The sequence below is a fragment of the Theropithecus gelada genome, chromosome 8 (genome assembly GCF_003255815.1).
Source record: "Theropithecus gelada isolate Dixy chromosome 8, Tgel_1.0, whole genome shotgun sequence".
NCBI lineage: Eukaryota > Metazoa > Chordata > Mammalia > Primates > Cercopithecidae > Theropithecus > Theropithecus gelada.
In genome coordinates this window covers 34539686-34551702 of record NC_037676.1, presented here as the reverse complement: position 1 = coordinate 34551702, position 12017 = coordinate 34539686, and the positions used below count along the sequence as shown (strand labels likewise).

The 12017-nt window shown below is 40.3% G+C and overlaps 1 protein-coding gene across 2 annotated transcripts in view; it reads right to left on the bottom strand.

Moving 5' to 3' along the window:
* UNC5D (unc-5 netrin receptor D) overlaps positions 1-12017 on the bottom strand; it is a 593886-nt gene that overhangs the window by 86939 nt on the left and 494930 nt on the right. For both annotated transcript variants that reach the window (XM_025394124.1, XM_025394125.1), the window contains exon 8: positions 9233-9265. In XM_025394124.1, coding sequence (XP_025249909.1) covers positions 9233-9265 — 33 coding nt within the window. The remainder of the gene's footprint in view (positions 1-9232; positions 9266-12017) is intronic.

Here is a 12017-nt window from a genome sequence, read left to right as displayed (position 1 = left end):
TGCCCTTTAAGAAAAAAAAAAAAATATGTAAATGTCCTCCATTTGTTTTTATTTTCCTTTCTCTATCCTAAAGGTTCTATATTATACTTCCTTTACTATACTTTCCTTTAAGAAAATGTATGCTCTCTTGTCAATGACTTATCAGAACATAATACGCCTACTTCATTCCTTTTTTTGAGACAGAGTTTTGCTCTTGTTGCCCAGAGTAGAGTGCAATGGCACGATCTTGACTCACTGCAACCTCTGCCTCCCGGGTTCAAGTGATTCTCCTGCCTCAGCCTCTGGAGTAGCTGGAATTACAGGCATGTGCCACCACTCTCGGCTAATTTTGTATTTTTAGTAGAGACTGGGTTTCTCCATGTTGGTCAGGCTGGTCTCGAACTCCCAACCTCAGGTGATCTGCTAGCCTCGGTCTCCCAAAGTGCTGGGATTACAGGTGTGAGCCACTGCTCCTGGCCAGCTTCATTCCTTTTTAATTTGCCTAGCCCATACTCAGGTTGCATGATCATTTATTTAACTGCTCCCCTACTGCTACATCATTTGATTGTTTCCATACCCTGTAAAGTCTGTGTTTGCCCAAACCACGGTTCTCTTGAAGGTCATTTGCAACTGCATCAACTGTAACGTTCTTCGTCTTATTCTTTACCACTGCTCTGCAGCAATAGACAAGAATAGCAAACTTTCTTTTGGAAAAAAACTGCCCCTTAAATTTGATTCTCTTGAAGTTTGACCTGTTCTTTACTGATTGTTTAGTAACTACCCTTCATTCTCCTAGTTCTAAATAGGCAGGCTTTAAAGTTCAGTTCTTGGCCCTTTTCCCTTTCTCTGTTCTCATCTAATTGGATAATCACTCACATAGAGACATTCACATAGAGATCAAGATTTCCTTGATCCTGAACAGTCACAGATTAACATCTCCTGCCTCATCTTCTCTCTGAAGATCTGATGACATATTTCCTTCCTGCTCGCTGGGCAAAACCACCAGCATCTTGTGCTCACATCTCACATTTGTCATCTGATTTACAGATTCATCATCATCATTCATTCTTACCTCTTCAAATATGTTCTTCTCTTGAATTCTCCTATTTCTGGTAATGCCACCACCAGGGACATGGCTTGAGATCAAAGACTCATCTCTGAATCTGTCTCCATTCACTCCCTCCTCAAACCACTCACATATCTGAGTGATTGTGTCTCTAGTGCCTCTCCCATCTCAATTTCCAAAGAAGACATCCCAGTGGACACCCACATGGGACAGTCCCCTCCACCTATACCCCCAGTCTTTGATTACTTGGAACCATTTTACCTGTGGATGACTTCCCAAACCCTGTTCTAGTATGGCCACCCCGACACCTTTCATGACTCTGCAGGATGGACTGGGTCCACTCCTGGTGGACTTCTTTCACTGCTCAAGACATTTCATGCTCTGCTCACACTACAGTTCAATGCCCACTTCTCATCTACACGAACCCTATTCTCTGGTCAAACCTGACTACTCATTTTTTCAAGTAGACCGTGTACTTTTGCAGACTTACTTTTGGCTCCAAATTTTTACCCTCAATGAGAGGCTCTCTCCTCCAATATCTGCTTCAATTCTAACCATCCTTACAAGGTTGGCAACAAAGGTCATCTATTTCATAAAATATTTTTGATAGTTCCCATTCAAACATGTTTACAGCTCCTTTTAGTAAGCTTGCCAGATTGAACAAATAAAAGTTTGACACACAGTTAACTCTAAATTTCAGATAAAAAATGAGTAGCTTTAGCACAAGTATTTTCCATGTAATATTTGGGGCATATTTATCCTAAACATTTATTTGATGTGTCTTTGAAATTTGAATGTAATGGAGGGTCCTGTATTGTATCTGGTAATTTCATCTTTGAACTATAAAAGAACTGTGCTTTTGCCCATCAGATGGGGAGACAAAATTGAAACAGAAGACAGGGTCAAAAAGAGCAGAATTTGAACTCCAGCTCTTGAGAAAACGACTTCACTTTATGTATTATTTTGAAAACTGAAGATATAAACTCTACAAATTTTTAGTTACTGAGAGGTAGAGAGATTCAGCTTTTAAATTCACATTTTTAATGAGCACCCAAGTTATTCTGGTGCTAAAGAACATACTATTAATAGTTTATCACTTACTTGTGTCTGTGCTTAGGTCCGAGGTATTTAATTAACAAAATCCCATCATGTCCATTAAGGGCAGAGTCAGCAAAATCATTGAAAATGGTAGTAAGAAAAGACATGTACTTATGCTGGAATAAACATTAGATCATAAAAAATAGAAACTAGAAAAAAAATTACAAATATTGCACATATATATAGGTTGAATTGGTTCACAGTAGGAATGATTCTGAAGGATGAAGCAAGTCAGGCAATTTTCAGAAAGTGCTATATTTATGTAATTGAAAATAATCAGCAGGAGATGAGGAAAAATGGACAAAATAGGAAAACAAAAACAAAAACAAAAACAAAAAAACACAACAGTTTGAGAGAGTGGTTAGAGCATCAGCATCAATGCCAGTAGCCTAATGCTAGCTTAGGAGAGCCTAGAAATCTTTTGAGAACTGAAAGGTATGACCAAAGGCACAGATGGTTTTGTGGGTTCAAGATCCTAATTAAGTCTCCATAGCCTAAAAGGACATGCCAAGTTGCCAGTGCAGCCCCCACAGCCTCTGAGGAATTCTGTACCCGGTGAAGATCATAAAGAATATGGATCAACATGATCTCACTCTGAATGAACCTAGTGCATTCTGGGGAAAGGTGCAGAATGGGAATTTTCTTCAGTGAGAAGAGCACACCTACTTTTCAGACTTTAAGGATGCATTCAAGCCATTGTTTGGTGGAAATGATTTCAAGATGCACACATTTTGGGCTTTAACCTAGTGTCTGGCACAGAGTAGATGATTATTACAAGTAGTTTCCTTACTTTTCTCAAATCACTTATCTTCTTTCTGCTTTGTGTTAAAATTGTAGGGAAGATACATTTCTTGTTTCACGGAGCCAAGATTATTTGTATATGACAATTGTACAATAAATGTCCTCTACATGAATGAATAAAATTGACTATACTGAAGGAAAATCTTGATTTTCTCTTTCTTTTTGAAATGGAGTCTAGCTCTATCATCCAGGCTGGAGTGCAGTGGTGCGATCCTGACTCACTGTAACCTCTGCCTCCCAGGTTCAAGCGATTCTTCTGCCTCAGCCTCCCGAGTAGCTGGGATGGCAGGCACCTGCTACCACACCCGGATAATTTTTGTACTTTTAGTAGAGACGGGGTTTCACCATATCGGCCAGGTTGGTCTCAAACTCCTGACCTCGTGATCCACCCACCTTGGCCTCCCAAAGTGCTAGTATTACAGGCATGGCCAATTTTCTTTTACTTTAACACTAAAAGGTCCAGTGAGAAATTAGCAGGAAGAACGAAAACCACAGCACAACAAATATGTATTGAATATCTACATGCTAGACTCTGTGGTAAATTCAACAGGTGTAATGATGAATAAAACTCTATACTGTATGTCAGATGGCAGGGACTATGTCTATCAGATAGGGAATCCAGACCAGAATAAAGGCAATGAAAATATAGAACAAAAATAGGGGACATTTTGATACCGAGGCAACTTACAAGAGCAACTAACTCAAACTTAGGGTGGGAAGGTGAAGGCCTTGCAGACCTGAAATCTAAGCTGAAAACCGAAGGAAGAATAAGTTAAGCAGGTTACGTGTTAGGCTGAGGGAAAAAGACTTAGTCAGAAGTAACAGAACACGTAAGGGAAACTATAGGCCAAGATGGGCACCAGGCATTCAAACTGAGCGGCTTTGTTTTGCTGAGGAATACAGCAGTGGTGAGAGGGTAGGAAGGAAAATACCTAACGGTGATTAAGAAAAGAAGCTGGGGCCCAGCGCGGTGGCTCATGCCTGTAATCCCAGTACTTTGGGAGGTCGAGGCAGGCGGATCACCTGAGGTCAGGAGTTTGAGATGGGCCTGGTCAATGTGGTGAAACTCTGTCTTTACTAAAAATACAAAAATTAGCCAGGCATGGTGGCAGGCACCTGTAATCTCAGCTACTTGGGAGGCTAAGGCAGGAGAATCGCTTGAACCCAGGAGGCAGAAGTTGCCATAAGCCAAGATCGCACCACTGCACTTCAGCCCAAGTGACAAGGCAAGACTTGGTCTCAAAAAAATAAATAAATAAAAAAATAGAAAGCTGAGACCAGATCATATACATGATAAGTGCTCTAGACTTCCTCTTAAGAATAACACTGAGCTACTGGAGTGTAATGTAATCAGGATTTGTTTTAGATAGATCTGATAAACTGATGCAGGACAAGGACAAGACTGGCTACAAAGAGGCAACTCTAGAAATCCTGGTATGGGAATGAGGATGGCCTGAACTTTTAGACTTCTGGACACCATTTTCCTTCATTTGGTTTTTCTCTTACTCCTTGGGCTGTTACTTTTCTTTCTTCCTTGTAGTGACTCCTGACCTCCTCTACATCTAAATGTTAATGTGCGTCAGGATTCCATCCTCAGGTCTTTTCTCTTCTCTCTTCAACCATTATCTAGTGATCTCATCCAACCTAAGGGCTTTAAATATCATCCAGACACTGACAAGCCCCAAATTTATGGTACCAGCCCACACAGTTCTCTGACTTCTAGACTCTCTGACCAATGTCAACTGTCTACTGAATCTCTCCATTTAGATGTTTAATAGGTATCTCAAACTTAGCATTTACAACACTGAACTCCTGATTCTCCCTCCAGTTTTGCTATGCCAAGTTTTCCTCATACCAGTAATGGCCAACTCCATTCTTCCAGTTGCATAGCCAAAATTTTGGAATTATCCATAATGTTTTTCTTTCTCTTGTACTCTACACCCAAAACATCAGAAAATCCTTTTGACTCTGCTGTCAAAAGACATCCAGAATGTGACCCATTTTTACAATTCCTCTTGCTACATAGCTGGCTCAAGCCACAATCATCTTAAAGTTAGATTAAGATCCTAGGTATTGTAACAGATTATTGTTACAATAGGTCATTGTGACAGATCTCCTTGCTTCTGCCCTGGTTCCTTATAGGTTTACACTCAACATAACAGTTAAGAGTTTATCCTTGAATATATTAGGTCATGTCACTCTGAATAAAAACCTTGAATGGTTTCCCAACTTCCTCAGAGTGAAAGTCAAATTCCTTATAGTAGCCTATAACAAACTCAAACTATAACAAAACAAAGTCTTCTTCCCTCATCTCGCTTCTCTGACCTTAGCTATTACTATTCTCCACTTCTCATTCTGTTGCCGACATCCTGGTCTCCTTGCTGGCCCTTAGAGACTCCAACCAAACTCCCACCTCATAGCATTTGTGTCCTGCTGTTTCCTTTGCCTTGACTGCTCATACCGCATGTACCAGAGTGTTTGTTTCCTTGTTTTTCTCCCCTCAGGTCTATTATCAAACATTTTTTATTTTATTTTGTTTTGTTTTATTTTTGAGACAGAGTCTTGCTCTGTCACCCAAGCTGGAGTGCAGTGGCACAATCTCAGCTCACTGCAACCTCCACCTCCCAGGTTCAAGTGATTCTCTTGCCTCAGCCTCCTGAGTAGTTGGGATTACAGGTGCACGCCATCACACCTGGCTAAATTTTGTATTTTGAGTAGAGATGAGGTTTCATCACATTGACCAGGCTGGTCTCCAACTCCTCACCTCAAGTGACCTACCTGTCGAAGTCTCCCAAAATGCTGGGATTACAGGAATGAATCACCACGTCCGGCTACATAACTTGATTATAGAAACCCCTGAACACTCTACATCAAAAAGCATCACTCACTCTAACCCTGTCAGTGCCCCCCACCCTGCTCTGCTTCTCTTCATAACACTTACCACCACTCAGCACTATGCATTTTCTGGTTTGTTTATTCCTGTCTTTCCTCACTAACATGTGAGCTTGATAGAAGGAGAAACTGTATGTGTTTTGCTCAGTGTTGATTCTCCAACACCCAGAACACCTCCTAGTACAAGGTCAGCACTTAGTAAGTTGCTGAAGGAAGGAAGGGATAGGTTTGAGCAGAGTGGAGATGGAGATCAGCGGATGAACTTGAGATCTAGTAGGTGGCAGAAGAGTCAGATTGTGATGAATTGTTGGGTACTGAGCAGGAAAAGGGAGGTGAAGGAAATAAGAGGACTCTAGGAGGCTCTCCAAGTTTCTGCCCTATACACAGAGTTGATGGTATACTGTTCCCTGAAATAGAGAAGATGGGAAAAGGATTTGATTAAGGACAGGGACAGAAAAGGATAATTTCAACTTTGAGGAAGTTGAGATTAAGGTTATTAGGACATATTCAACTGAAGATATCCTAGAGGTAGCTGGCTCTGGAACCATTAACTGAGTTTGTGTTGAGCACTCATCTCTGTTAGGTACAAAACTGCATGAAAAGGAGATGAAGAGAGACTGCATAGTGTGGAGTTATCTTCCAGGGAAAAGCTAAATCCTTTTCACCCCTTCAGGTGAATTTACCAAACCAGCTGCTACTCAGAAGCTCACAGCCTTTCAGAAAAAGGCATTCTCTAAGACTCCAAAGAGTCTTATTGTCTCAACGCAACCATTATTCAGTTTGACTCTGGGGGTGCGTGTTTGCCATTCAGAACCTACCATATTTTACTGCACCTCCTGACATTGTTACACAACATTTATTGAAAGCACATTTGATGGTAATGAAGTTTCTATTAACTATGATTAAATCTCATAAAGCACCTGAAGATAATTTAAGATGTGCAGAAGCAGAAAATGAAACATTCGGTTTAGTACATTAGGAAACGTAATTGATTAAATTATCTCATTTACAATAAGTGCTTTCATGAGCTATGCAGTGCACATATTTTCCCCAGTTTGTCATTATGATTTGCCAACAGATATCTTAAGACTCCACTTTCTTTTTACACCTCCCTGCAACTCTGAGCTTGTGCCTCTGCCTGTCTGCTCATGGAGCACTCTGTGCAGAGCTCTGAGTGATATTTCCTATCTGCCAGGCCTTATGGAAGATCATGTGTATGGCTATATATAGGCACAGGTTGTTTCTCAATTAGCTTCATAATTGACTTTGATTTTGCATCAGTGATGATTCATGTAGTCTCACACTAAGCCTCTCTTTCACTGAACAACTGCAGCCTGAATTTCTATAATGCACTCCTAACCATGCAGCTTACAGAACCCTGATCAGATTCCTCTGGGAGCCTTTTGCAATCACATTGATTCTCTATGGTCTTATTTTTAGAGAAATCACAAATTAAAACAGTTTAAGCGATTCTATTGCAGTATCCAGCAATTAAGCATGGTGCTCAGGAGCGAGAACCCCAAGCAAAAACTAATTCTGAAGTCCCTAAGGACTAGAAATAGCTTCTGTGGGGTTTATGGCTGGAAGTACAGATGTAACCAAATTAGAATGGCACAAGACTCACAAACTAAGCGTGAAATTAATTTTAAAAACACATACATGCATTTCTAAGTAACTCTCACATTGACCACCCCATGGATACCTATGATCTTTTTTGTGCTATACAACAGAATCAGTGGACAGCATGCACCATGTGGCCGGGAGGAAGGTAACAGTCCACTTACTCCTCCTGTCATCCTGAGGGTCCTGACACAAGCACAGGGCAAATATTCAGTGATCTGTTTCTTTCTCTTTCCCTCAATTCCCATACACGTGAACACACATATACACAGCCAGGTGCCCCCAAACTCAGTCTTCCCATAAATTCAAAATCAAACATGCATGATATCAGAGGACCAATACTTAAGTAGTAATGATTTTTTTTAATGGGCAGCAGACAGCAGGGAAATAAGTGTAAATGTTTATTTTTGCTGTTTTCCCAAATTCTCAGACTTTGTAAGTAATGATATTTTTTTATCTCCAGTCTTCCTGAAGCCACATAAGGAAATAGGAAAAGAATGGCTTTACTGGATTTTTCCCTCATGTCTTGTGACCCCTGTCCCAAGGTACCTATTTCTGTCTATCCTCACAGGGTCTTAATTCTTTCAAAGAAGTTAGCTCATAATAGCTATCAACTCTTCCAAGCTCTTTGAATTTTAATACCCTGGGATTTAAAAGATCAAAAGTCATTCAGTTGCTACTAGAATGAGAGATGCTAGACAGGGACATCTTTCACAAGCTTTACAAACCAAACCAGCCAGGCAGTTGTCTAATTTCCTATTAATGACAGGTGTATTAATGTTGCCCCAGTATCTTGAAGTTTCCCTAGCTTCCTTTACATATTTTTGATGTATGAGAATGACTTGGGGAACATATTAACACATAGATTCTCAGGAGCTCCTCAACCAGGAATTCAAATTTATTTGTTCTGTTCTGAGGTGGTGTATATTTAATTTAACAAGCTCCGGCCACACTCTGAGATTCTGATGTATGTGGATTCTGATCTACCTTTTGAGAAACATTTTTCTAAGACTATGGTTCTCAGCCCCACCTGCACCTTGGAGTCACCTGAGGAGTTTTGAAAAATAGAGATTCTTGGATCCTGAAAACTCTCCACCTTAAATTCTGATAGCCTTGATACAGCCTGGAAACTGGGAATTTTAAAAGGTGTCCAGGTGATACTAAAGAGCATAAGGTCAAATGCCATACTGCTAGCCATTCCAGCCATCTCCTCTCTCCAACTCTACAGGAAGCATAAAGTGAAGACAATTCAAAGGCTCTCCCATAAGCAAGCCTGGGTACAAGGAGCCTAAGCCAGTACCAACACCCCAGTCCTCAGCTCGTAATTATTTCACCATGGAGTTCTGGGTCCTAATCTGCCCAGCTGCCATGGATTCCACAGGAGGTAAGATGCTAGGTGGAGAGACTTGTAGTCAGGCTTTTGCCTGCTCTCTCAAGGCTGCTCTCAAGAAAGCATGTACTGACAAATATTTATTAATTTTAATGTGATAAATCTCTTCAGAAATAAGAATCCTAGATGACATTTGCAGAGAAATGGACTTATAGGCAGAAAGAATCAAGAGGAGAGATTTACTTTTACTGGGAGGGAGGAGAGGGGTGTGCATATTTCTTTTGGATTTAAACCTCTGATATGTGACTCTGAACTCAATGAGGAGAGGCCTTGAAAGCCCTGGATCTTTCATAGGAACTTCAATTCTGCTGAGCTCCTAAACAAATACAACAGCAAGGCAGCAAATGTGAAAATAAATTATATTCACAAGAGGAAAAATAACTTACTTTGGGGTTTTATTTCATGAAGAGGTTTTTTATCTAAAAGAAAGAAAGAGAAAAAGAAAGTTGCATTTAATAAATTTACATGGAGCAGATATATTTCCTGTATCACTTTATATCTACCTCTATAAATAAAACATTTTCTCCATTTTTACGGACAACAGGAATGGCATTGTCCATAGTTTTCTTTTCCATTCTATTTTTTAAAATTTTTTCTCTTTTGAAAACTAAAAAAATAATTGTAGAATGATTATCACTTCATCATATCAAAATTTATTTTGTTGTGGGTTTACTAGCATTTCTCTGTGTTGCGTTTACTAGATTCTTATCAAGATGAGAAGAGCAGTGAGCTTTCAGCCTGTCGCTCTATTATATACAGCCAGAAGCCTGCTCAGGTAAGGGATGCGGTTTCACTCTAGATGACAGAAAAATGAACCAGCGAATAAATATTTAAAGGGATCCTGCCTTGGTATGCAGTGATCACAGCCTGGATAAAAAGTCCCCAACTCTGCCTGTTTATCCATTCTTATCAGGTATGGGTATGGCACAGTGAACATGTTAGTTTTGTTTTTACAAAACTACTCTTTTTTTTTGTTTCACATCTCCATTATCTGCTAAAATCTGTTCCATCTCTCTCAATGGAAAAGTTGTCATTTTATAATAACAGTATTTAGCAGTGCACCCATCAGATAAGGTGGATTAAGAGAAAGGCATTTAGCATGGCCACAGGAGTCAGAACTCAGCTAAGGAATTTTCTCAATGCCCCCAGTGTCCCCCATCCATTGTCTCCTGTCCTGAGACTGGGCCTCTGTGGCTTATTTTGTGTCACACCACTATCCCTCTTCTCCCCATTCCCCCTGCCCTGGTCCATCTCAGGCTCACACAACTCCTCCACAATGCAGGAACCCAAGGTGACTACCCTTCAGAGGCTATGCCAAGATTCTAGAAGATCTGCATGGTGCTTCCTCCTTCTCATTAGTCCTTTCTTAGGGTTTAGATGAGGCATTGTCTGACTACAGGGATCCAGGCTGTTGTTAATCATTCACAGAATCACACGATGGTAGGGGAACCCTATGCAGTCCCCTTCTCTGTTTGCCCGAAGGCGAGCTACGTGGGGTGAAACTGTCATTTTGGATTATGTTTTTAACTGAAGCAAATCTGGTACAGTACACATTTGAGAATTTAAATATTATCTGACTGACTGCACCATCACCCTTCCCAGGCAGATCAACACAGCTCTATTCTGAGTTCTCCATAGAGTCTGTCTCACCCTAACTCACTCCTGCATTTAACATGGTTTCTACGGAATGCTCTTGCATCACACAAATGCAGTGTGCTATAAATGCAGCTCTAGTGTGTTTTGCCATCTGATTGGTTGTGGAAGTAACTTTCACAAGGTGTGTGTAAATCACACTCTTGCAAATGGACCACTATTTTTTAAAATAGAAAGGCAAAGTGAGATGGTAAAGAGTAATTTCTGGCAAATCTTTCTTTAAAAAGAAAAATCCTTATAAAAGATAATAATTTGTTGATGTTCATAAGATCATAGTCAGATTTTTTTTTACATAGTCAGGTTTCTTAAAACAGAGAACACTTGCATTTCCCTTACTGAACAGATGTGACGGTACTAATTTTCCTGAGAGCAGGTGGTCCCTACTGAAGTCCAGATACTAATGCATTCAAGAATCAGAATAAAATGACTTTGGTGGTTTTAAGCTAACCTCAGTTTTTGCTTATTGCACGGTATCTGAAAGCATTTGGCATGGGGCACAGCGAGGCTGGCAGGCCAAGACTGAGATGTCTGAAAGTGATACATTGCTACAACTACACAAGGAGACATGTAGAACATCTGTTTAGAACTCTGACTGAGCTTAACAGTATTTTCTTCCTTCTAAACCACAGGAACTAAGATTACGCTGGGTGGCAAAATGAAACTCCATTAAAAATACGTGAGATATATAACTGTGCTCCAGAAAAATAAATCTAATACAGCCAGGCTATGAAAAAATGGGAGTAGTAGAGTTCTATCAGGTATAGCTCTGAAAGAATGAATGAACGAATGTGGCTGAAAAACCCAGGCCCATGGACTTGAGACAGGGAAATCAGGCAACAAGAGCACACAGGGTATGAGTGCGGCACTTCCCCCTCTCACCTAGCTCTACAGCCACTTTTATTGGCATTGTGGCTTTAGTAGACCAGGATCAGAACTGGATTTAAACCTTCAGTTGTCTGCATTCTGTGTGACCTCAGTATTCTCACAGTAAAATGGGAATAAAAATTCCCATTAAAGTTTGCCACTGATGATTCAGCAGGATAACTGGAAATCCATGCAGCATACAGCTAGCACGTTTGGCATCAATAAACGTAACAATCGACAGCTAATGACACAATTTCAACCTGTTATGATTATCATGATCATCATCAGTAAAAAAAAAAAAAAAAAAAAAAAAAAAAAAAAAGCCTATTTGTGCTGCTGCTAAGAGGGAAGTCACAACTCCAAATCAGAAATTCTAGTGGATTTTGGGGATTCCTGAATGCACGTTAAAACTTGTATCTACTTCTGGCCTCTGCTATTATGAGACCAACGTAAATCAAAACTTCAGTTTCCTGATATGTAAAAAATTAGGGCAGGGCCAGAATGCAGGCTCCCTTGCCTTCACCCACTGTAAATCTGCAGACCAGCAACCAAAGACGTTATACAGAGTAAAAATTATTCAAACGGCCACTTCTCTACAGTGGGACTTGTTATGCTAGGGTCCAGCATGTCTTGTGCATCAGCGTGTATCCTCCT